Source organism: Echiichthys vipera, assembly GCF_963691815.1.
Source record: "Echiichthys vipera genome assembly, chromosome: 12".
NCBI classification, from domain to species: Eukaryota; Metazoa; Chordata; class Actinopteri; order Perciformes; family Trachinidae; genus Echiichthys; species Echiichthys vipera.
The window spans coordinates 22,149,323-22,172,131 of record NC_139837.1 but is presented as its reverse complement, the minus strand read 5'-3'; the positions used below and the strand labels follow the sequence as shown (position 1 = coordinate 22,172,131).

At 41.3% G+C, this 22,809-nt stretch overlaps 1 protein-coding gene across 1 annotated transcript in view; it reads right to left on the bottom strand.

The window, feature by feature from the left end:
* Positions 1–22,809, bottom strand: part of gfra4a (GDNF family receptor alpha 4a) — a gene marked incomplete at its 3' end in the record, with an annotated part of 147,632 nt that overhangs the window by 19,554 nt on the left and 105,269 nt on the right. The window contains exons 2-5 of the mRNA XM_083923935.1: positions 15,744–16,025; positions 12,286–12,366; positions 4,652–4,991; positions 685–794 (exon numbers count right to left, since the gene is read on the bottom strand). Coding sequence (XP_083780061.1) covers positions 685–794; positions 4,652–4,991; positions 12,286–12,366; positions 15,744–16,025 — 813 coding nt within the window. The remainder of the gene's footprint in view (positions 1–684; positions 795–4,651; positions 4,992–12,285; positions 12,367–15,743; positions 16,026–22,809) is intronic.

Here is a 22,809-nt window from a genome sequence, read left to right as displayed (position 1 = left end):
TGTAGCTTGTATTTTTTAAAAGGAGGTGGGAAATAGAATTGCTGCACTTTGAGGCAGTGTGGTGAAAAAGTTTTGATTTACCTCCATTGATTTTCTGTGTCCCAGACTTTCAAACAACACCTCAGAGTCTCCCTTCTACTTCAGTTGTCTAGAATGGCCAATCACTGCTGCACACCTTTCTGTCTCTGTCTTCCTTTATCTGTCTCCCTCAGTCCCTCTGACTAAACACACTAAACAACCTTTTTTCCCCCATTTTTCCAGCAGCTAAGAGCGGTATTGTTGTCCTGTAATGACATGTTTAGACTGAGTGGTTTTTAACAACCATTTGTGCATTATGTGATCTTTTGTTAAGTTTTTATCTAAAGTACAATAAGCTGTGTTCCACGCCTCTGCCTGCTCCCACTCATCGTCACGTCAGGGATAATTCTCTAAAAACAGCAGTCAATAGTTGTAATTGCACTACTTATAATGCCAACGACTTGGCAGGGCAAGCTGCAGCCACATTAATCAGCGCTTCATCGATTGTTGAACCACGCTTCTCATCACAATCGTTGATTCATTCTTTTCAGCCCTGTTCAGTGCACTTGTCTGCTGTCCGCCTTCCTCCCTCCAAAACCTTTTTGTTTCTGATTCATCATAGCAGGTGGGTGAGCCGGAGCTGCCACAGAAAGATTTAGTTCTTACCTATCAGGCCGGTGTACGCAAGTAGACATGCTCCGTAGTTCTCCTGCTTGCAGCCACTGGCGCTCAGCTCAGAAGGTTGGCAATCATACTGGAACTGTGCCCAGCGAGACCTGTGGGAGCAATAACATGCCATCCATCATTTACTCATGCTTGGCTCCTGCACAAGTCGTGTCACTGAGGGGTGGCCGGCACTGGTGCTTTCTCTTAACGACAGGATGTGGAGCTGAAACCCAGAGCGCTCATCTACCTACCTATACTCCTACATCAACTCCCTCCACCCTTCAAGATCTCTCGCTCTGCAGCACTACAACCACTACAGTCACCCCTGGCGACATTCATGTCTCTTTTTCTTCGTCCCCATTTTTCCCAGCGAGTTGTCTTCTGGAAGGCTGCCAGGCCGTAAAGAGTCAATGAGGGGCAAAGATAGGCCTTGGCTCTGCTCTCTAAATACCGTGGGCGCTGTCTGGCAGGCCTGGCTGCGGAGATTAGACAAATATGGATCTTCCATATAAACGCTTCCACCCACAGCCGCTCTGCCTTCCCTCCTTCACCTTTCCTGCCAGCACCCCAGACATCTAGCCTCATCATCATCATTGTACAAGGCTATCACGGCCATCATAACGCATCATCGGCCCCCGTCGACTGGCATTTGCAACATGATCCCCTCAGGGCACCACAACTCCCCGCTCTCCCCTAGTTTGTCATGTCATTGTAATGATGTGCGTAAAACTCATAGGCTGTGCACTAAGCAAAGGCATCCTCTGCAGGCTGCCGGTTAATGCCAGCTGACTGGTGGGGGATTGGCAGGCGGTGCAGGGGCCTTGAGATGCTCCATCTATTGGGGCGGCAGTGGAAAATAATGCCTGATCGATAGCCGTGACAGATGAAGCCCTTTGTCTTCCTGACATTTGAAGAGGAACTAGATTAAACGCTGGCCACCATTTGCTGTCAGAGAGAAGAGGCTGCTGGATGGGTATGAGAACTCCATGTTTTCAGTCTCCAGTGATTGAGGGGAATACGCCCTCTGAATTTTAATGACCTCCTAAGACATTGTTCGTTTTCTAATTGGATTTTGACAATCAATCTGAATGGAATCTTTGTTTTCATCAGTGTCTCACATACACAAGACTTTAACAAAGAATAAATGCACTTTTCTCATGCAGAGGGTCAATTTACTGCAATTTACTGATCCTGAGGATGTCTCGGCTGTACAATGATAAATATTTTCTGAGCGCTTTGGCAGGAAAGTCATGTCTGAATCCCCAGTGATGATAGTCGCTCTTATAATGACTATTTCACACGGCTGCTTCTTGCCTGGCTGCCATTAAGTTCTGCATTCAGAAAATGAATGCAGAACTTAATCGAACTAATTAAACACAGTTGATGAGTGTAACAATTGAATTAATTAAACACAACTGACTAATTAAATCTAAATGAACATATCATACCAGCCAGACCTATCTTCCAAGACACACAATGCCCTTTATTTTCCTGAGGGAAAGTCATTGTTCAAGGCCACCACATCAACAAAGCACTTCATAGTGCAGTGAAGACACCAGCACATTAGCCATGAAAATTAACTTGAAGCAACTTGTTTTCATAGGTAATCTATTCTCTCTCAACAGCATATTGTTAAAAAATAGTAAGTTAAGTTGAATGTCTGTGCTGTTTTGCAGTATTTAAAGCAGCTGCACTCATGTTAGGCTGTAAAGTTGCAACATAAGATGCATTCATCTGCATGTCTTGGTGAAAGCTTGGTCAGATTGTGACCAGAGCAAGTTGGTAAATAACTGTCATTGGTGAGTAACCACTGTTACGCTAGTTAGCCAGCACTTGCTTGCGCTAGTGAACTGCAAAAGGGCTGTGTCTAGATGATAACCCAAGATTTGCAAATAAGGAAGGTTAGCCACTGATCTTGAACGGTTAAGGTTTGTAGCCCATACTGTAGGTCAGTTTTTGCAAATCTAGGTTTATCATCGAACATGTCAATAGGTCTCCAAGCTTGCCACCATCTTAGCTTAGTTGCTTAGTTATTAATGGAACAATAAGCTTTGCGGTCTCAAAACAGTCTACAAACAATTAATCTCTCGTGGAGCAGATGAAGAGCAGTAATCATTACTCTGATTAAGGGGGTTGAATAAAAGTGGATTCTGTGAGGAAGCTAGACTACAATAGCTTCCTCTGTTTTGGACCCTCTCTAATCAATTAATGCAGCTTAAATGTAAGAAAACACCAGATACATTTTGTCCTTTTTGACTTAACCTACAACATTATTTTCAGTTCTGTTTTCATGTCCTGTAATTTAAAATGTCTGTGTTCATTTTGTTAGTTTTCTCAATAGTTGAGTTGCTCCAGCTCTCACAAATAACTCTTTAAGCGGAACTTAAGTGAAACAGCACAGAGCCAAATAAACGAGTGGCCGGTGAAGCTGATCGAACATCTAACAGAGACTCAGACAGTTTTCTCAGGAGTTAGCAGATCAAACAAGATCTTGGATGTGTCAGTGACCTCAGGCAGGTGTTTGCTAACAAGTTAAACATTCAAAAAAAAAAATAAGATAGTGTATTAAAGAGGAATGTTGGTATTTTTAGACCTGTAACTATTTCCCCATGCATTTCTGTGCAAATGACTAATGGCAACAACTTTTTCTTTTTTTTAATTTGGTCACTGTATGACGACTAAAAGTGTTTGTTTTTGCAACTCACAGGCTCAGAATGTTATTCTAAGTGTCTGACTACATGATGGAAAGATGGAGAAGTTGTAGTTATCCTGCCATGCTGCAGGTCAACACAGTAACTTTAGCTAATAGCATTTGTCGTCCTTCACTCTCTCTGCAGCTCTCCACCTTTCGAACGGCATTTTTCTTCAGGAAAATGTGCTTTGGTAGGCTTTCTTCACCTGTGTAGTGTCCTGGTCAAACTGCAGCCCCGATGGTCTGAAGGTGAAGGTGAAGTGTATCCAGTGTTAGGTTCCATTTGTAGCACAACTAGCCACAACAGCCTGTCCAATCCAAAGGGAATGTTGAGTTTATGAAAGCTGCACAAAGTGTAGCTCCACATTTTATTGGCACCATTCGGAGATGAACCATTGCTCTTATTAAAAATCTTTTAAACAAAGCTTCATTGACTTCACAAAAAACTCCCTGATGGCGATTCTCTCTCTCTTACTCCAGTTCCACACAAGTCCACTCTGCTGCCTCTCGGCAAGAAACATTTTGCAAGATTTCAGAACGAGATTTCAGAGCAAGACTCCTACATCTTTCCATTATGTAGTGAGACACTTAAAATAACAATCTGAGCCTGTCTGTGGCAAAAATAAACACTTTTATTAGATGAGCATTGACCTGGTCCTTCGTGCCCCATTTGATTAAATTGCAGCCCGGTTCATAGGGGCCAGGCTGTGGCACTCTGGCTAAATACTAGGCTAATTTCAAAACAAATTATTGGCATTAGTCACTTTCATAGAAACACATTAGAAAATACAGCAATTCCTATTTAAAGCTTGTTTCTCCAATTATGTCTACTTTCTCCTTCTAACCTTAAAAAAAATCTATTTCAGCTTTAAATCTTGGACGACTTTCCAAATCAATCAGTCTTGGATGCTGTCACTTGTTACTTATTTCCTAACAGACCTATTTTTGAAGTGTCAAGTCACTACTAATACTACTACTGGACACTATACAATGTTTAACCAATAACTAATAAAAATGTTATGCTTTGAAAAAGGTTCAGCATCAATGTGTACATGACTGGCAGTAGAAACATCTTTGTGAACCTTTAACAAATGTGAACCTTTAACAAATGTGAACCTTTAACGAATGAGAACATTCACAGGCAAACCTTTAACAGAAACCACAGTTGCTGCAAATGATCAGTTCAGTGAGTCTTATGATGCCAACTCGAAAAACACTCAGTGGAACATGTTCCTGGCAGCAGGCAGCATGTTAGACAACATTTATAATTTCTACCTGCACACGTAGTCTGCTTTGCAGATCCGCAGCTGGGCCAGGCAGTTGGGCTTTTCCTTGTCTTCGTAGGAGCAGGATGGCACAATGGTTTGCCGGCGGCGCTCTGCACAGGCCGTGTCTGTGCAGGGACAGAACAGCAGCTCATGGGTGTAGTCGGGGGGAACACGGTCAAAGAACTTCCTCAAAGCCTTGTTGCACTTTGGTCGGTTGCATGGCCCCGAACGCGCCGACGGCTGGATGCAGGACGAGACGTATTCTGTACGAAGTTTCTGACATGTCTCATCTATGTTACATGCCTTGGCAGCATCCAGGCAGCGGTTCACCGTTGTTACTTCAGACTCTAGAAAGAGAAGAAGACACAAGTGGAAAGCAGAAAGCATTTTATCCTTCTGTGTGGTTTGAGAAAATCAAATCCCAGGCAATGTTTACCAATGACTTCAAGCCCTAATTGGAGTCAGTATTGACTTGCCTCACCTCTAGACTTAGATGCAGTGTTGCGTTTACAGATGAAAAAAGAAATGTGTGTCTTGTACAAACTAAACCAAAAATGATGATTATATGTAATAGGCCGCCTTGCAATGAATAGAACATGAATGGTGTTTAAATGTTGCATGAGCCTGGGCACTGGATGTGTTTCAGCCAAGGCCTAATGGCTGAATATTTTATTCTGCTGGGTTAATGCAGAGTGGCAGTGCTGAAAAAGCCACTCCTCCATCTCTCCAACCACACAACAAGGCCTGTAATTACTGCTTCTTCTCCTTCATCCATCCATCTTTCCAACACTCCCTTCCTACACCTGGGTCCATCCCTCACTCACCTGACTCTCTCCTTCCCCCGCTATGTGGCTGTCACTCTCAACACTGCCGTTACCCCCGCTCCATCTGTCTCTTCCCTTCCTCCATTCAGCTCGCTCTCCCTTCTCCTACTGCATCCGTTCTTCCTCAACTTTGTCACTCTGCTTCCCTCAGTGCCAATGCTCCCTCTGACTTCCGCAGTAATGAGCCACCTCTGTGGAGGCAGTGGAATCCCCCTTTTATAACTATCTTTTTTTGGCCACATTTCCCAATCCATCATCAAGTGTGTGTGTGTGTGTGTGTGTGTGTGTGTGTGTGTGTGTGTGTATGTGTGTGTGTGTTTTTTTTCCCCCAAGGGACCTCCAAGTCAATACGGCCATGACGACGCTCAGCTCTTCTGGCAGATAGCACCGCTCATTAGTTTGTAAACTGCCTGTAGTTGTGTCTCCTGGTGAGTTTGGCTCTCACCAAGCTGTCATATAAAATATGAATGGCCTTGGGGAGCGAGCTAACAACCCATCACAAAGAATAGGTTATTCCCAACTTAACTACTAAGCAGGCGGGGGGAGGTTGGGAGGACCTGATGGAACTGCAGGTCAGGATGACAAATTGCATGAAGTGGCCACATGTGTAGGAAACAGAAAATGCGCATAAGCTTGCATATAAATCCCTTGTTATTAGTAATTAGTAATTCATTATTTATAGAATGGAGACTTGCTGAGCATGAATGCTCCTATCCAGGAACATCCTGCTTAACATTCTTTCACACTTTTACACCTCTGAACCGCCTGAGGCTGAATGCACTCATGCTCCAGTTTGTTTTCCAGTTGCAGGCTTGCTTCTGTAATATTCATCAGCGCATATCTAAATTTGAAATCTACAGTGCATTCTGTCAGTATTTGGACAGTGACAAATTGTTTAGTTGGCTCCAATATAACAGTGAATTTGAAATGCAGTGTCTGATGTTGAAGTACTGACTTTGAGCTTTCAATATTCTACACATACAATTCCGTTCAATTATAATTGTAATTATAACTAACATTCACAAGTCTATTATTTTTGTTCTAAACATTTTTTCCCATAGTGTTCCACAGAATATGGTTGGACTGTGGGTGTTGTGGTGGGCAGGTTGAGTAACCCACTCTCAGACGTGAGCACAAAGATGCCCTGCAGTTTCTTTGCTGATGCTTTGGCCTGAAGCTAATAAAGCTCCTTGTTGAACTCGAAACTTTTGACTTGCTGAGGTCCCCTAAAAGAAAATCCTGGCTAATCGCAATAGGTTTAGCATGTCTGAAACACTCCACTACCTCAAACTTTGCTATCGCTTTCTTCATACATTCACTTGGAGTTGTGCTGTAGTGTTGCCGACCCATATACAGGGCAGATAAGGTGGTTTGGAACTGAAAAGCTTTAAAAAGGGATATTGAAGAAGCAGGTTGATTAGCAGGAATAGTGCAAAAAAAAGGTGATATTTAATAACACAAAATTTACTGCAAAAAAGGGCAAAAATTGAACATGGGAATGTCAAAAAAGCTAAATCAAACTGAAGCAAAAGAACACCAAACTAAGGAAAACTGGAACCTCACTGCAAGGTACCATTTTCTTCCCTACTCCTTTAAATTGCATGTTACCTTCTAAGCCTCAGCTAACAGGAACCTACCACCTGCTCAGGTACAGGGTGATCAAAATATGCAGAACAATGAACATACCATTAATACAAAATATCTTAGTTACTGTTTACACCACAATCTATGGGCACCCATCCATACGAACCTCAAATATTATAAAAATGTCACCTACTGCAGACCCATGTTACCTTTCTTTCTACATCATAAAAGAGACCAGCCCCTCCCTGCTGAGAGGACATACTGAGGCAAACGGTTTACACTTTCCTGATTGAGGCCCTTTTTAGACGAAGACGAACTAGAAAGGAAACGCATAAGTGGCGTTGCATTCTCACTTTTTATTCCGCGTCTTTGGGGGGAAATCTGCGTGCATGCGGTGACGCAAACGTGTGTGAAATTTGATGTAGTATGCACGTCAGGTGGCTAGCATGCACAAGCTCTGGGTGGTGTTGTGTGGCAGTGCTTCACAACACCACCCAGAGCTTGTGCATGTGTAGAAACTTCCTACTACTTCTCTCCCAAATAGCGGAGAAGCAGGACGCCGTACAGTGTGACAGGGATCTGCAGCACGGTCTGCAGCCTCCCACCGCCTCGGCTCCCACCCAGGCAACTTGACATGTTTGCTGTTGCTTACCTGTACTCTGCACATGGATGTTATGTAAACACATACTCGACGTGAGCTAGCTTGAGTAGATCAGTGCACACTTTTCTGTTTTTACCCCTTTACACAGATTTCCACTCTGGAAGGTGGTTTACCTTTTTTGTGTTTTCAATCACCATCTAAACGAAAGGCACCTAAAACATTAATCTTATACTAAAAGGTGGAGCTAGAAATATCGCAGACCAAGATTGGTGCAGATGTTCCTCTGCGTTGTTGGTGGAGAGAAAATACAGCGAGAGCCAGATGGAGCAGTGAGGAATGAAAAGGTTTTCAGCTCGTTTCTTAGCACATGGCCCGCCTACATTTAAGAAGTACCGTCTGTGATGGAAACGCATAACAGATCTAGCGTTTAATTACATCTCCATATGGGTCAGTTCTAAAGGTACTATATCTAAAGTGTTTGATGGAAACACAGTTATAGTGAACACGCTGGTCTAAAGCAAAGAAGTGGCTTATGCTACAGTATATATATACATTTTTCCCCATGATACTGGACGTTTCAAAGCTACACTGGGTGACTATTTGAGACTTAAAAGACAGCCTCCCTTTAAGAGTCTCTGGATGTAAACACCTTTCAATTAAAACTCTGCACTTCCCCTTCAAAGTCATCATTGTATCCCTTATTTCTTGACAAAGCGTCTGACCAACCTGCTGCATTACAGAAAGAAAACAAAACTGTTGGTATTTGTCTTACAACCAAGGTGCATGAAGTGGAAAATCCTATAATAAACAATCTACCGCTCTTAGAGGCCAATGATGCAATAAAAAGCTGCTTTCTGGGTGCAGAACATCTAATGTGTTCAGACAGAGGTACTTTCTTAATACCACTGCCTTTACTTTAGTTAACCTATGAACTGATAAAGGATGAAGTCCTCAAAATATGATGAGCTGTGGCTCCGGCTTGCATCTTTGAAAAGGGTCATTACTCTGTTTGAGGGAGAGATGTTATAAGGCCGGAAAAACATCCATTAATCACGTCTTTGTTGTTTTGGCAGTCGACTTGTCAAGATGCATGGCATGGATGTCAACTTTGACCTCCCGTGAATTCGCTGGAGTGGAATTTATGAGGAGGCTGTACAGTACAGAACAGGTCTGGTGCTGCTGTAATTCAAAACAGCCTAAAACAAGCAGTGTCATTTTAACAAGTGGATTATGTATGAGGTCACAAAAACGTGCCACCGAGCATGTTAAAGGAGACGTCCACAGAATACACACACACACGCACACGCACACACACCGCACACACACGCGCACACACACACACACACACACACACACACACACACACACACACACACACACACACACACACACACACACACACACACACACACACACACACACACACACACACACACACACACACACACACACACACACGCACACACACGCGCGCACACACACACACACAAACACAAACACACATCAAAAGCTAGCTATCAAAAAGGCTCAATACATGCATCAATTTGCCAAATATACTGCATCTTTCTAGCTGTTAATATGTATGGAAGTACCGTAGATGCTTGACATGGAAGAAGTAAAACTAACAAGGACTAAACTCGTAAAAAGAGGATCAGTCCAATACCACACAAGTCACAACACAGTTAAAAAGAAAAAAAGAGTGGAAATTGAATAGTTTGAGTTCTTGCGACCCCTTAAAGGTTCAAATGAAGCCACAGCTGAAAGTTTGCAGAGGTAGTAGAACTTCAAAGTGGAGTGTGTTTGAAGAGAATTTAGAACCCTCTCTCTCATTCACTTCCATTATAAAAGATTACTGAAAAAAAACACACAGTATAAGAAATCTAAAAAAGTTGAATGCAAGGAGAAATGTCCTTAAAGAGCAGGACATTTTTACATCTGAATGGTTTCTGTAGCTGACACTTTGCAGAAGTAATGGACAGAATAAAGGTACAGAAAAAGTGTACAGCATCTGCTGGGTGACTATGTAGTCAGTCAGTTTTCTCTGCTTTACCTAGCTGTCAGACTTCTTCTGTATACTTAGACTCATAAAGGGATCCTCACTTATTTCTTGAGCGCAGTTATAATCACTAATTTGTATTTTCGTGTATTTGTTTATTCCATAAATGGTGGAAAGTCTGACCCAGACAGCTGGTCTGCGGAGTATGCGTAGGAATACATTTAGAAAATAACGGTTGAAGATGAGAAGAGATGAGAGCCAAAAGAGAGAGATGTTTGACGGCAAAAAAAGGCAGTAAAATATTCTACACATAGCATACACTTTTTTTTAGGACTTTAAGTGACTAAAGTACGTCTTGCTGCAGCTGTTTCCCCCGTACACAGCAACTTCTGTGTTGGTACTCCTGTCTGCTTCACCAAACTGGCTAACCATCATCTACTGTAGGTAACACACTAACTAAAGATATATACATCATACAATGACACTTCAAAAAAGCTGAATCATCCCTTTAATTAAGCTTTTCAATCAAAACCCCTCCCATGCAGATGAGCATTATTACCAAGACTGTCCATTGGAAACCTCTCCTGCAGGACTTCTTCATTCTTTGCAACCTGCAGGCTATTTCTGGTTTATTACATCTACGTAGCTTGGGCCATTGTTTCTGTCTGTTACAAGGACACTGTATTCACTATGTTGCTGCTGCGAACACAACAACAAAACTACAGTGATCACACAAGGATCAGTCATCGAAACTAAAACTCTGGTTAATCTTGAGGTTAAATAAGCCTGTGGATACTCTCATTTGTCCAGGTCATTGTTATGCATCTGACCAGGCTAGGACTGGTCCCGGTCTGGTCAGACCAGTCCCAGCCTGGTCAGATGCGTACATGAACTGATGAAGCCTCTTGGATGAGAGGTGAAAAGTCTTCCTAGACAAATAACCAAGTCCAGTTGCCTTGACTGAAATTGCTTTGGGGAGTTGAGGTTAAACAGCTTAATTTTAGACACACCACTGCATTCCCAGATCTCAATCTTTATGTGGCCTGTGTGCACATGCAGTTTTAAAGTGCTGTGAGCAAATAAAGCATTCCAGATGTGTGCATTAAAGTTAAATGGACTTTATTTTAAAGCTGCCTTTATTTCTATGCTCCCTGATCTCTGTAATAATACTGTTGAGTTGAGTAGTATCACGGTTACACAACCTGAACATAACCTGAATTTACCTTTAGGGCTATTATGCAAACGTCCCCTGAACTGGCCTCATACCACTGTTAAATCATTTGCCCGTCTTAGCCCTGTGGTGATGAGAAAAGCATGTGCAGTTTGGTAATGTCAGCTTGCATTACTTCGGGTTTGAAGTCATAAAAGTTGTATTTGACACTGATCCCTCATTGCCATTAGGAGCTGCCAACATAAAAAACAACCTCAACTTTAATATCACAAATATACCCATGATCCCCTGGTAAATATAATAAACATCACAGCTTATTGAGTTTTTTAAAAATAAACAGAGGGCTTCCAGTCAGTCTCTCCTGAGCAGCGCGGTATTATACATAAAAAGCACCCCATAAGCAATTCATTACCCAGGAGATTCCATTAGTAAAATATTCATATTTTCCATATGAAAGTATAATTACTATTTCTAACCTTACCATGCCCTCGTTTTTGCAGAGGTGTCCTTATACAACATTGATATAATGAAGGTCATCTATAAAACAATACAATTAGATGTTTGTTTCCCATTGTAAGGTTTATTTTGAGGCCAATTCAGTTTTTTTCTGCCTTTGTGTTGAATAAACTATTGAAATGTTTAAATAAAGCTGTACCCTTGCTTTGAGCTGTCATTATCCACTTGTTTTTACTTTATTTTGTGTGTATACAGGACATTTATCATTTTACTGCACGGCATATGCTTGAATGCCTTCCATACTAATCACTTCATTTAAGTCATTATTTAAGTTTTGCCGACTCTCCATCGCAGCTTCATTCATCCAAAGAATAACTGCCGTCGGAGAAAACAAAACACTTGACTTCATGTCCTCTCCTTTGAGAAAAAAAAAAGGAACTCCTCATTTGTGTGCAGCCTCTCTCTTTTCCAAGCCTCCGACAGGAAATAAAGGTGTTGCTTGAGTAAACAAGCCAGCAGCTCTGTCTGTCTGCCATTTTCTTATTCTTTCTCTTTCTCGCTCTCACCTCGTACTGTGACTTTTTTCTTCCGTCATCTTTCTGTTCTTCACCCCCCCCCCCCCCCCCACACACACACACACACTCCCCAGTTCCGCTGCTTCCAGATGCATTAAAGTAAATGGGTAATTAATCGGTGCCTCTGGGGCAAACAGCAGCACATACAAGCCCTGCGGCCTGCCCACAGGTTCAGAAGCGAGACAGAAGCAAAGCGTGGGTTGTTACTCATCAAACATTTCGCAGACCCACCTGCCTTTACTTCTGTCTACTCCATCAAAATGACGCAAGATAACATCTCTATTTGCTGGGGTTGGGACCCGGCTTGTGTTATTTAGCGAGAAATAGATTCTTTTGATTGCCTTAATAACTTTTTCTCCCTGCTCAGTTGGAGTAACTGAAGGCAGGTAGGAGGGAAGAGGAAGCAGAGAAACACTCACAGCTTGCTGACTTACCCGCAGCGATGGAGGCCAGGCGAACATAGTCAGATCCCCTCTCCTCTGGTTCATACGGGTAGTCCTCCACCAGGCTGAGTCCTGCCAAAACAGGGAGAGAGGTTAGATCTGATGTCATGACAACCCCTAAATAATGCTGACCCTTGTCTTTTCAGTGCCCTGAAACACAGACACCAACACTCAGTATATATCCTACAAGTTTCATACAGTTACAAGCTACAAGGCATAGATAATGTTTCAAGTCCGTATTAACCTGGTAAGGGACTACTGCCCTCTGTGCATTCTGTTATTATGTGCCCTGGCAAACAGCAGATGACCAGGGACCAACCAGTAGGGGTGGGAAACTTTGGGTGTCTCACAATCTGATTCGATTCCGATTATTGATTTAGTACAAGCTTATATTATAGCATGAAAGCATTATATTATGTATAAATATATATATTTTTAAAAGGTATCAACTGATTGCAATAATGTAAACACACAAAGGCAAATCTATGACCAAAGGTAATTTAGTCATGCTTAACTTACACATTGTTTTTGTACATCTCAATTCTCAGTGACAGGGTTATTAACATGGAACTACTGATACACGTAGGCTAGTAGCTGCCTTATTTCTCACAATCCTGGACATTTCTAAAATAAAATTGAACAAAAGTAATACTGCAGAACTCTTTTGCCTGTTTCTAGTTTTTTTTTTATTTAATATAATATTTTAGTGTACATTAAAAAAAATATATATATTATCCTGAAATTCCACAGTAAAAGGTTATGTGAATATTATGCCATTAATCTTATTTTCAAATGTATTTGGTATTTGGGCCTGGTTGTGTAACAGTTTATTCTGAAAACTGAAAACCGGATGTGGACAACAAAACTATTTTCGACGCAATTTTAAGACTTTCACGTGGTGTGCACGTGTAAAGTTAAAACGTCATCTCCTCTCTGTAGGTAAGACTTTGATACTGCAGTGAGACAGAATGACGGTAAAGTGTTTACCTTCACGTCAACTCCTCTGTGCAGTTTCAATCCATTTACCATAAATGTCAGAATACGGGCGCACTACAAATATAGGGCCGGCAGGTTTGACTCATAGGTTTGACTACGGAGAAGCGAATGACGGCTCACTTGAACGCAGGGGGCGTTCATAGTCTTGCCGAAGCATTTGACTTTCATTTTGCAAACCTTGCATATTGAATGAGTGCTCCCAAACACTTGCCTTGGCGAGTGACAGAACATCCTGTAGCTTCCTGCAACAATGTCTACGGAAGCCGCGAAGTGCGTACGGTAAGATGAAAAAATTTTTTTTTTACATTTTTGAAAGGAATCGCGATTTTTACATGAATCGTTGTTTCATGTTGCCCACCCCTACCAACCAGTACTATGGAAATTAGATTTACCAAAACTCTGTTACAATAAATCAAATAGCAACCTTTCTGCCTACTATTGCACCTGAGCCAGGGGTCACCTGAACCTCCCAGTTCATTTTCATTTTCCAAGGTGCACACCAAAATGTCTCTGGACGGGTAGACCTTCAGCCCATCACTGCAAAGAAACATGATCCACACCAAAATGACAGCAGCAAAATGACATGCAAGTTCAGGTGGTGCTCAGCCAATTTTTGAGCAGGACAAAAAAAAAAGCAGCCAGGTCACAAAATATCTCAAATTACAGCTAAGCGGTACACTAAAATGTGTTTCTGAAAAAAGAATTATGCGAGATATAGTCAATACAGTAACAGAATCTTGATTCGTATTTCATCACAAGACTGGTAATCTGAGGACAGAACACGCCAGTTACTTTCAATAACTACATTCAAACATGACATTCCTCTGTTGCTTGGCAGTTTCATAGTGCCTATAATAAGTAGTATAAAAAAACATAATTAATTGCTGGAATAATAACCTGCCTCCATATTTTTGGTGAAATTTTAATAAACAACTTTATTTAGAAATGTACACCGATGTGGAAAACTCCTACTTAATGACGATTCTTCCTGAAGATGAATATAGAATAATTCAAATAGCCTCAGTTGCCACTTGTATATATTATTAAATAAAAAATACCTGATCAGAAAAGTTCTTGGTACAGCGTGTATGCACATTCAGAAGCTTCATCAAAAGCTTGAAGAATACAAGGAACATCACATAATATAGAGAGCTTTCTCAAGGACCAAGGACCATCTAATCTGCTACAGCGCCACAGTGATAAAACGGCCTTTTGTGAAGCCCTTGGAGACGTACAGCACACCATTTGTATGCATAAACTCCAGAACAACTGATTACACTAAGGTGCCTGATCATATTTTTCTCCGAAATACACCATCTGAGCACAACAAACTGTAAGCCAAAATAATAAAGGACCTAGAACTTAAGAAACGTACTTACTTTATATTATTTTTAGCAATTAAATCTGCAGTAGTTCACAGAACTGACTGGCATATAGTATCAGAGACTTTGGGGTCATTTTGGGAGGTATGGGCCAACTTTCCCACTTGGTAATCCATCTTTAACTTCACTGAAAAGAAGTTAAAGTCTTAAGTAAATTAACTACAATTACAAACACGGCAACAAAAGCAGGTCATATGAGTCTGAAACCAATTAGGTGCCTTTTAATTTACAAGAGAGGTCAATCAGCACTTTGAAATGTAGGTTGTCAAAGCAGCAGGAGTTCACTTTAAGGAGCTGTAAAGAGGCCACATAATCTTTGCCCGAACAGCAGCATGCACAAGTTTTCAAATGAGACTCCTTTAATGTAGCAAAGAGAATAATGTTGATATCCACTAAACACAGAAAACACAACGGCAAAGGCACACAGCATGATTTAAAGATTTCAGATGTTTCTTTGGTTATTTTGTAACCAAATTGAAGAAAATGTGGACATGAAGACGTCTTTTAGGCTGCAAATCACCAAATCAGTGTTTACTGGGGAGGAAACGCTGCTACAGCTAACCAAAGGAAATTGGACAGACATTTAAGTGTTGTGGGTGGTTGACAAACGCTGCAATTCTGTTCAGATATTTTTAATGAAGCGTTCATGTAGCTGCACACTCACTCCAGCCTGGAAATCATGATGGCTGATGTAAGAGCTTTATTGTTTGTTGTATTAGTCTATTGGTAATGTCTTTTCTCAACCTTCTCGGTTGTACTCATTTCGGTTGTTTCAAATGTAATAATATATGCTAAACGCTAAATTTGATGCTAGAGCAAAATATTTGGAATAAGCACAAAAATGATAGAATACAATGTGTGGGTGGAACAAAAGGAAGCAGTTTAAACTATTTTGACACAATAATGACTCTATTTATTTCAGCCTGGTTGAACTCTCTGGAGGGGTAAGCCTCATTCATGTTTAACGGGCGGCAGCACATGCTTAATAATCCCGGTAACACACTGTACCTGCTCCCCTCCCACCTCTCTGTAACAGAACCATCAGATTGTGTGTGTTAATGCCAGTCTTACCATGCAGTACAGACTGATGCAGGCTCCAGTAGATACTCAGGCAGTTCTTCTCCTTCTTCATGCCTCGTTTACATTGGCAGCCGTGGAGAGGAGTGGACAGCAGCGCCGTCATGGCATTCTCACACTGGTTTCGCGCACCGGGCCCCAGCTTCACGCTGCCGTCCCCCGCCACACACTGCCTGAGGGTGCGCAGACGTGGGCTGCAGGAGTCGTCACTGGAGCAGGTGTCTCCGGCACGCAGGCAGTCCCCCCCACCTGCAGAGAGAGCCATACGTGGGACTCCTGCAGGACAACACAGACAAAGGACAGGTTAGTGACATATTGTGTTCCCCATGACATTTAAGCAGGAGCAGTGGCGTGCACAGACTTTTTGAACTGACGGGGCGAAAAGGAAAAAAAAGGGCACATATAGCGCGTCCTCACCGCTTATTTGGGCACTTTAGCACAAGTTTTGTCTCCTAAGAGGGCACTTAAGCATTTATTTTGGCTCCTAGAGGGCACTTTAGCACAGGTTTTGGCTCCTAGAGGGCACTTTAGCATGTGTTTTGCCTCCTAGAGGGCAGGAGACTGGTCTGTGGATTGGTTTTCTGTGCACTTGCTTAGTGACACTTCAACATAACATTTCAGAGGCTGTTTTGGATATTGGATCATTTGTTGAGTATTAATCCAACACACAATTAAAACAAACAATAATTCAGGCTGCAAGTTAAAGCACACCCTAAACTCAATGACACAGAGGAAACTAATGCAAATATTCTTATTTAAAAATATAAGGATTGTAGTGTACAAGACTCAATATGGCAACATTGGAACAGAGCTGCAAGTAAATTCATCAGAGTGAATGATAAAGGCAATGAAACAGTTTTTGTTACTGTTAATAGGCCTAATTACCATGAGACAATAAACATTTAAGTGGGATTTTTTGCAATGCTTTGAGTTTGGACATAGATGAAAATGTTAAACATATCATTAAGATCTGGGTATTTACACTTTCAGACACATGACACATGTTTCAGTTCCACATATTGAGCTCCTACTGGAGAACAATGGTTTTAGGTTTACATGTGTTTGATTATCATTGACTGAATCAGTTTTTGTAATTTTTACAAAGCTATTTCTCAACTTTCTGTGAAAATATCAAAATTTAAAAGGTGTACAACAGCAACTTAGTATTACCCTTTACTTTTGTTTCAAAGAGTTGAGGAACTACTTAAGAAACGATGGTTTAGAAGCAGAGACATAATAAAAGTATTTATTCTCGAGCTCCAAAAAAACGACTAACGGCTTGCCCATGTCTGAGCCTGAGATAACACTGACGACATCACTATGACCTCATCAAGGTTATTTAGTCCAGCTTGATGAAGCCCCTCCAGAGCAACAGGAGACATCCTACAACTGTTTTCACAGTATTCAACTGCACTTTGATTTGATTTGTAAAATCTGTGGATTTAAGCAAATCAAAACAAATGAGTGTGATCTTTTATGATCCACTGAATCATTGCTAAAACAGTATAAATTGTGTTGAATTTAATGATTGGGTTACATTTTACATCCCTTGTCAGAAACGATTAAACTTGGTGAACAATTCATCTCACTACTGCATACATTACAGCATTTTCAAATTAGATTCATAAACCCGAGGGGGGGGGGGGGGGGGGGTTGCTACATTATTCATCAATTCGTATAGGTGTCACATAGAATACAGCTGACAACACTGGCTGGATTTTGATGATATTGGTGGGGGTGGCTTCTCTCCAATGCATCCTGACATGTTCAAAATTACACTTCGGTCTCTCAGCTCCGGACAAAATAAAGTGTCATATTTGTTACACATTGGCTCAGAGAGGGCTGCATCATTTGTGGGGGAACAACGTGTTTACTGTTGTCTTGTTTCATGTGGTACTAATAACATGCAGGCTTTATTCCCCTGAGGACGGTAAATACTTGTTTATTCCCAGCTGTCTAACAGCTCTTAGACTCACTCTTAAAAATTATGTAGCGTTGTTTAATCCATTCATGTGCCTTTCTTGGGATAACACTTCAATATTATGAGTGCAACACCAGCAGGCGCAACATCTGAGAAATGAGTCCAATATTTCATCGTTTCAAACTTCAAATTAACTAGACTAAGAGTAACAAACTAACAAAGCACTAAGAGTCTACAGCTATGCCTGAGAGGCTGTACAGCACTAGTCTAGGAAAATCCTTATGTTCCTGGGTCTGTTATTTTTTCCACAATCAGTGCTGAATTCCATGACAAATAGGCTTAGGTAGACCCTAACGTTACCCCATAACCCTGAACCTAACCGTAACCCCTAACCCTAACAAATGCCGAATTAAATAAGTGAAGGCATAGGCCCTTTAAAAACATTTTTTTAACAACCTTTATTTATTCTGATCACATTCACGCAGTCACACATTCACACCTGGAAGTCTGCTCTGCTGGCCACTGAGTTTGGGGGTTATGGGCCTTGCTTTCTTGCTATTTCGAACCAGCAACCCTCCACACTCGCTTTTCCAACCTTTAGGTTGTGTGTGTGTGTGTGTGTGTGCGTGCGTGCGAAGGATATTAGGAAATACTATTAGACTCCATGCAATAAGAGGATGGTTCCACCTTTTTTTAAAAGCTTCTTTGGGGAAACCATTAAGAATGTTCAGGGGTTAATGTATATGTCGTATAGTTCAGGTCTCCTAGTATTTCAGACAGCATTTGACAAGATCTAAAATAAAAGTGATTCGTTTTAAACAAGGGAGCAGAATTGATTATCCACCGCTTGACAGATTCTCAGAAATCATGTCCAAAAGCATTTCTGTGTCAGTGACTACTCGGTGAGATGTTCTGTGCAGCGAGTCGGTTCAGTAATTAAATCTTAATCAAATTTGATTTCATCACGGCTCAATCAAGTGATAAGGAGCGAAAGCGGTCTCCCAATAAAGGCAGGAGCCTGCTCATTTTCCACCGGCAGACTGACACAACTGTCAGAATATTACATCTTCATTTGGCTTCATTAGGAACTCATGCAGGGTTAGATGATCAGATAAAGCAGAAAAGGGTACAAAATATCTGAACCAAGCCTGCATTCTGAGCTGCTGTGCTTGTGGAAAAAGGAGTTGACCTGTCATGTGCCCAGCAGGAGACTTCTCAACCTTTCCAAGAAGTCAGCTAATCTAGAGGCAAGCTGTCAATAAAGGTCTAGACAGAGAGTGAGGGAAGAAGCCCGTTGCTATGGGTTTGAGGTGTTAGTGGATGCTTTTGAGAGAAATCATCTGCCACTCAAGTGAAGAGCTCATCTTTGCTGAGGTCTTGACAGGCAGCACTTAGTGTGCCAAAAAAGAAATATCCCCTTGAACAAGTCATTTATTCCACTAAAGTCTTCAAATCTGATTTATTTTATGTATAGCAAAGGGGGAGGGAAAGGAAAAACTGCAGGGTGAGATAATGTCTTTCGTTTTGGATGCAAATCAGCTCCACTTGTGAGTTTTCTTGTATCAAGTGATGGTGAAATCACCCTTGTGTCAAGATACTTAACGCTCTGAGACAACTCTTAAAATGCAGATTTGCATTGGAAATATGGAATATTATCTCACCCCGCGGTAGTTTCCTTCACTCTGTTTAAGAGAAACAGTGTTTAAACATATTTAGAGTCTTCTGCTTGTCTTATGCAAGCAGGTGGGAGCAGATATGTGGGTGGTTTGTGTGGGTGTGTGTATGGCTGGGTGTTCTGATATGAAACGTGGAGCACAGAAAAACTTTAGAGCCTGGTTTTACTTCCCTCTGCTTCAAGGCGAAAGGATGAGGTCTCGGTGAGCAGCCACAGTGCAAATCATATTAAATTGAGACTAATCCATTGTGGAGAGAGGTTTGATATTTGTCTGAGAAATTAAGCAGCACTCCAGATCGCAAGAGATAACCGCTTGCCTGGAAACAGAGCTGCGGCGCCCCGGTAGTTCAAAGAGAGACAGTCAAAACCAATTAGGAGAAATCAGTTGCCTTGTCATTCAAATTCGTTCCATCTTATATGCCTTCCTGTTTATCCCACTGAGGAAAATAATCTCCTCTTTGTTTCTATTTCTCTCTGATTTTCCCTCTGCCCCTGTCATCCTCTCCACTTCTCCCTCTGTTCTCCCCCTCCTCTCTTTCTCTTTCTCTCGCTCATCCCTCACTCGCATGCAAACACACCTGGTGTTGTTCAAGCAGCAGATTCTTAAATTAAAGCAATATATTTTCATGGAAACGGGTCAACCAAAAACCAAACTAAATTCATATTTACTTCCTCTGATTTCCGGCAGTGTACGAACTTCAATCTCGCAGCTAAACACAAAAACAAATTTGCGATGTTTCTGACAGACAAGGTGTGGGACTGTCTAAATTAGCATTGAGCACTGAATTGAGTTGTGTGACATGAATGCATCCCTGATCCTGTAAACATATAAACATGTTGATTTACAGCTCTGAATACTAATAATAACTTAGTCGACAACAATAAGTGCGATTAACAAGAATACCTTAGAATCAACACAAAAAACGACCTTTCTTATCCTCTGTCTGTTGGCGCACACTTCTCTACTCAAAGGAAACAGGTGCAGGGATGGTGGGAGAACTGATCGGGTGGCTACTCACGTCTGTCTGCCTCCTACCTAAACCCCAGGCTCGTCTGCAGCCACCAGGCATCAGTCACTGCCATCAACTGCTAGCTATGAGCCAATGAGAGAAAGCTTACTTTAAAATCTTTAAGAGCTGCTGCACAGGAAGCACCACACTCTTGTTGCGCCAGATAAAGGAGGCTCAAACAGATTTAATTCTTGATAATAACCAATGTCCATCACTGTGAAGAGTTCAGAAAATGAATGGTGATGATAAAACTGACGTGATATGATATAGGATATGTGATGCGTTTGCATACAGTAAGCTTGACTTGCCAGATTGTCTTGTCGTGTTCATGCTAAACCCTAAAGCCACTTGATCGAGGCTGTACCTCTGACCAGTTAGGAGACGTACGTGTGTGTGTGTGTGTGTGTGTGTGCGTGCGTCGAGTCCACATCTCTGCCTGTTCTTAACTTTTTGTTACTCTTTTCTATTTTCTAGATGGTATGGATTTCGCTTCTGTCTTGTCTTTTTTGCTCCATAAAGAGACTTCTGTATAGTCTGTTTCTGAGTTCTCTCCGTGGTACATCACATGCATATACGAACAGTAAAAAATATTGTATGGTTGATTGATTGACATTGAAAGAAATAATTTACTCCAGCCCTACATACTCAGCTGAGACATTGCATATGCTATTTTGTTAAACTTGTTTTGTAATACCCCCCCAGGCAATGGTCCAACTTAATTCATAAAGAGACTATTCCCAAGGTAGTGACAGTGATATCAGACAAGTCTTTAAATCGATACAGCGACTCGTAAAATTTTTGTTCCAACTCCAAGTTTACAACGCTGACTGAACAAAAGATCTAAGCTCATATGTAATAAATGAAATGTATTTTTTGTTGTTGTTGAGGGTTCATCTTTCCATCAGTCCCTGTATGGCTGAGCGACTCGCTATAAACAGTATGATGAATCCTATTAGAGATAACAGGCTGTGGGATTGTTTGGTAAATCTTTGACAGTCCTGCCAAGGGACCATGCTTTTGCTACCGTCTATACTGTAGTTCCTTATTAACTAACTGCCTCCCTGAACACTTTTTAAGCAAGATGACTCACTGTGTCCATCGGGGTTTCGTCTTAAATGTTGTCTCTGTTTTTACAGCTACTAATAATGCCCTCTCTCCTCCCCAGCGCTATTGCCATAACAAAGCAATATTCTTCAAATAAATGTACAAACACGTCAATGTGAAAGAACAATGTACTACTATAGTAGTGATACTTCACATGTAGGTTGCAGCAAGACCTGAAACAATAATTAGTACTTAGAATATGCCGTCAAAGGGTCCTTTTGATCTATATCATTGATTCAGTTAAACATGATGAAATTAAGAGGAGAACCAAGAGACCACTCTGGCCGTGATGCAGGATGCTAATTTCCTTCCTGAATTCCCCAGTGACTCATCCATCCCGATGAAGTCAATATTATTCTGCAGCTGTTCCAGAATTGCCACGCAACATTTACTTTGTCTTCTGAGAATGGAAAGTGTGAGGGCATGTGTAGCTGCGGACCTGAAAGCTTGATGAAAAACTATTTTTACAAATTCAAAAAAAAACGCATTTTGCCTGAGGAGATGATTTAACTCTTTTGAAGTAGAGATCATACTTATTTGCAGACATGTTGTTGTGCAAGGTAATAAATTGATTTTTGAATGAGCTCCTCAGTGGGTGAATGAAATGATTATAACAGTTAGATTACTGAATCAGAATTTGAAAAGAAATAAAAGACAAAGGCTCAAGACTTCAATCAGTAGATGGCAAAAACATTTAAATTGGATATTACGATGATGAAGACAATCTTCATGTAAATAGAAATTAGAAATACTGCATGTGGTTTGAGCCAACGAATGTATTCCTAGTTACTGACGGCTGTTATGTCATAGTTTTGGGCGCGCTACAGAACACAACAGTGGTCTCAGTTGCGGTTTATGCACCCACCTGGGATGATGAACAGTTTTTTCAAAGCTATTCTCCAAAATCCCAATAGCTGACAGTCATCGCAATAACATAGGCAGAGACTTCAACCTGGTGCAGGATGTGACTCTTGACAGATCTTCTCCTACACAGGTTACGCTATCCAAATCAGCAAACACAGTAAAAACATATGCATCACAGTTGGGAGTTTCTGATCCCTGGAGGTTTAGAAACCCCATGGGAAAGCTTTCTCTTTTTTCCACCGTGTACACCACACATTCTCTCGAATTGATGTCTTTTTAGACGATAACAATCTCCTTAACTGTGTGAATGCATGTGAATATCACCCAATAGTCACTTCTGACCAGGCTCCTACCATGTTTTCATCTCATCTCTTACAGATAGTTCAATGACACCCCTGAATTCAGCAGCGGCATTCTGTGGGAATCGCTTAAAGCTACTGTTCGAGGACAAGTGATATCCTATATTTCTCAAATGAGAAGGGCTGA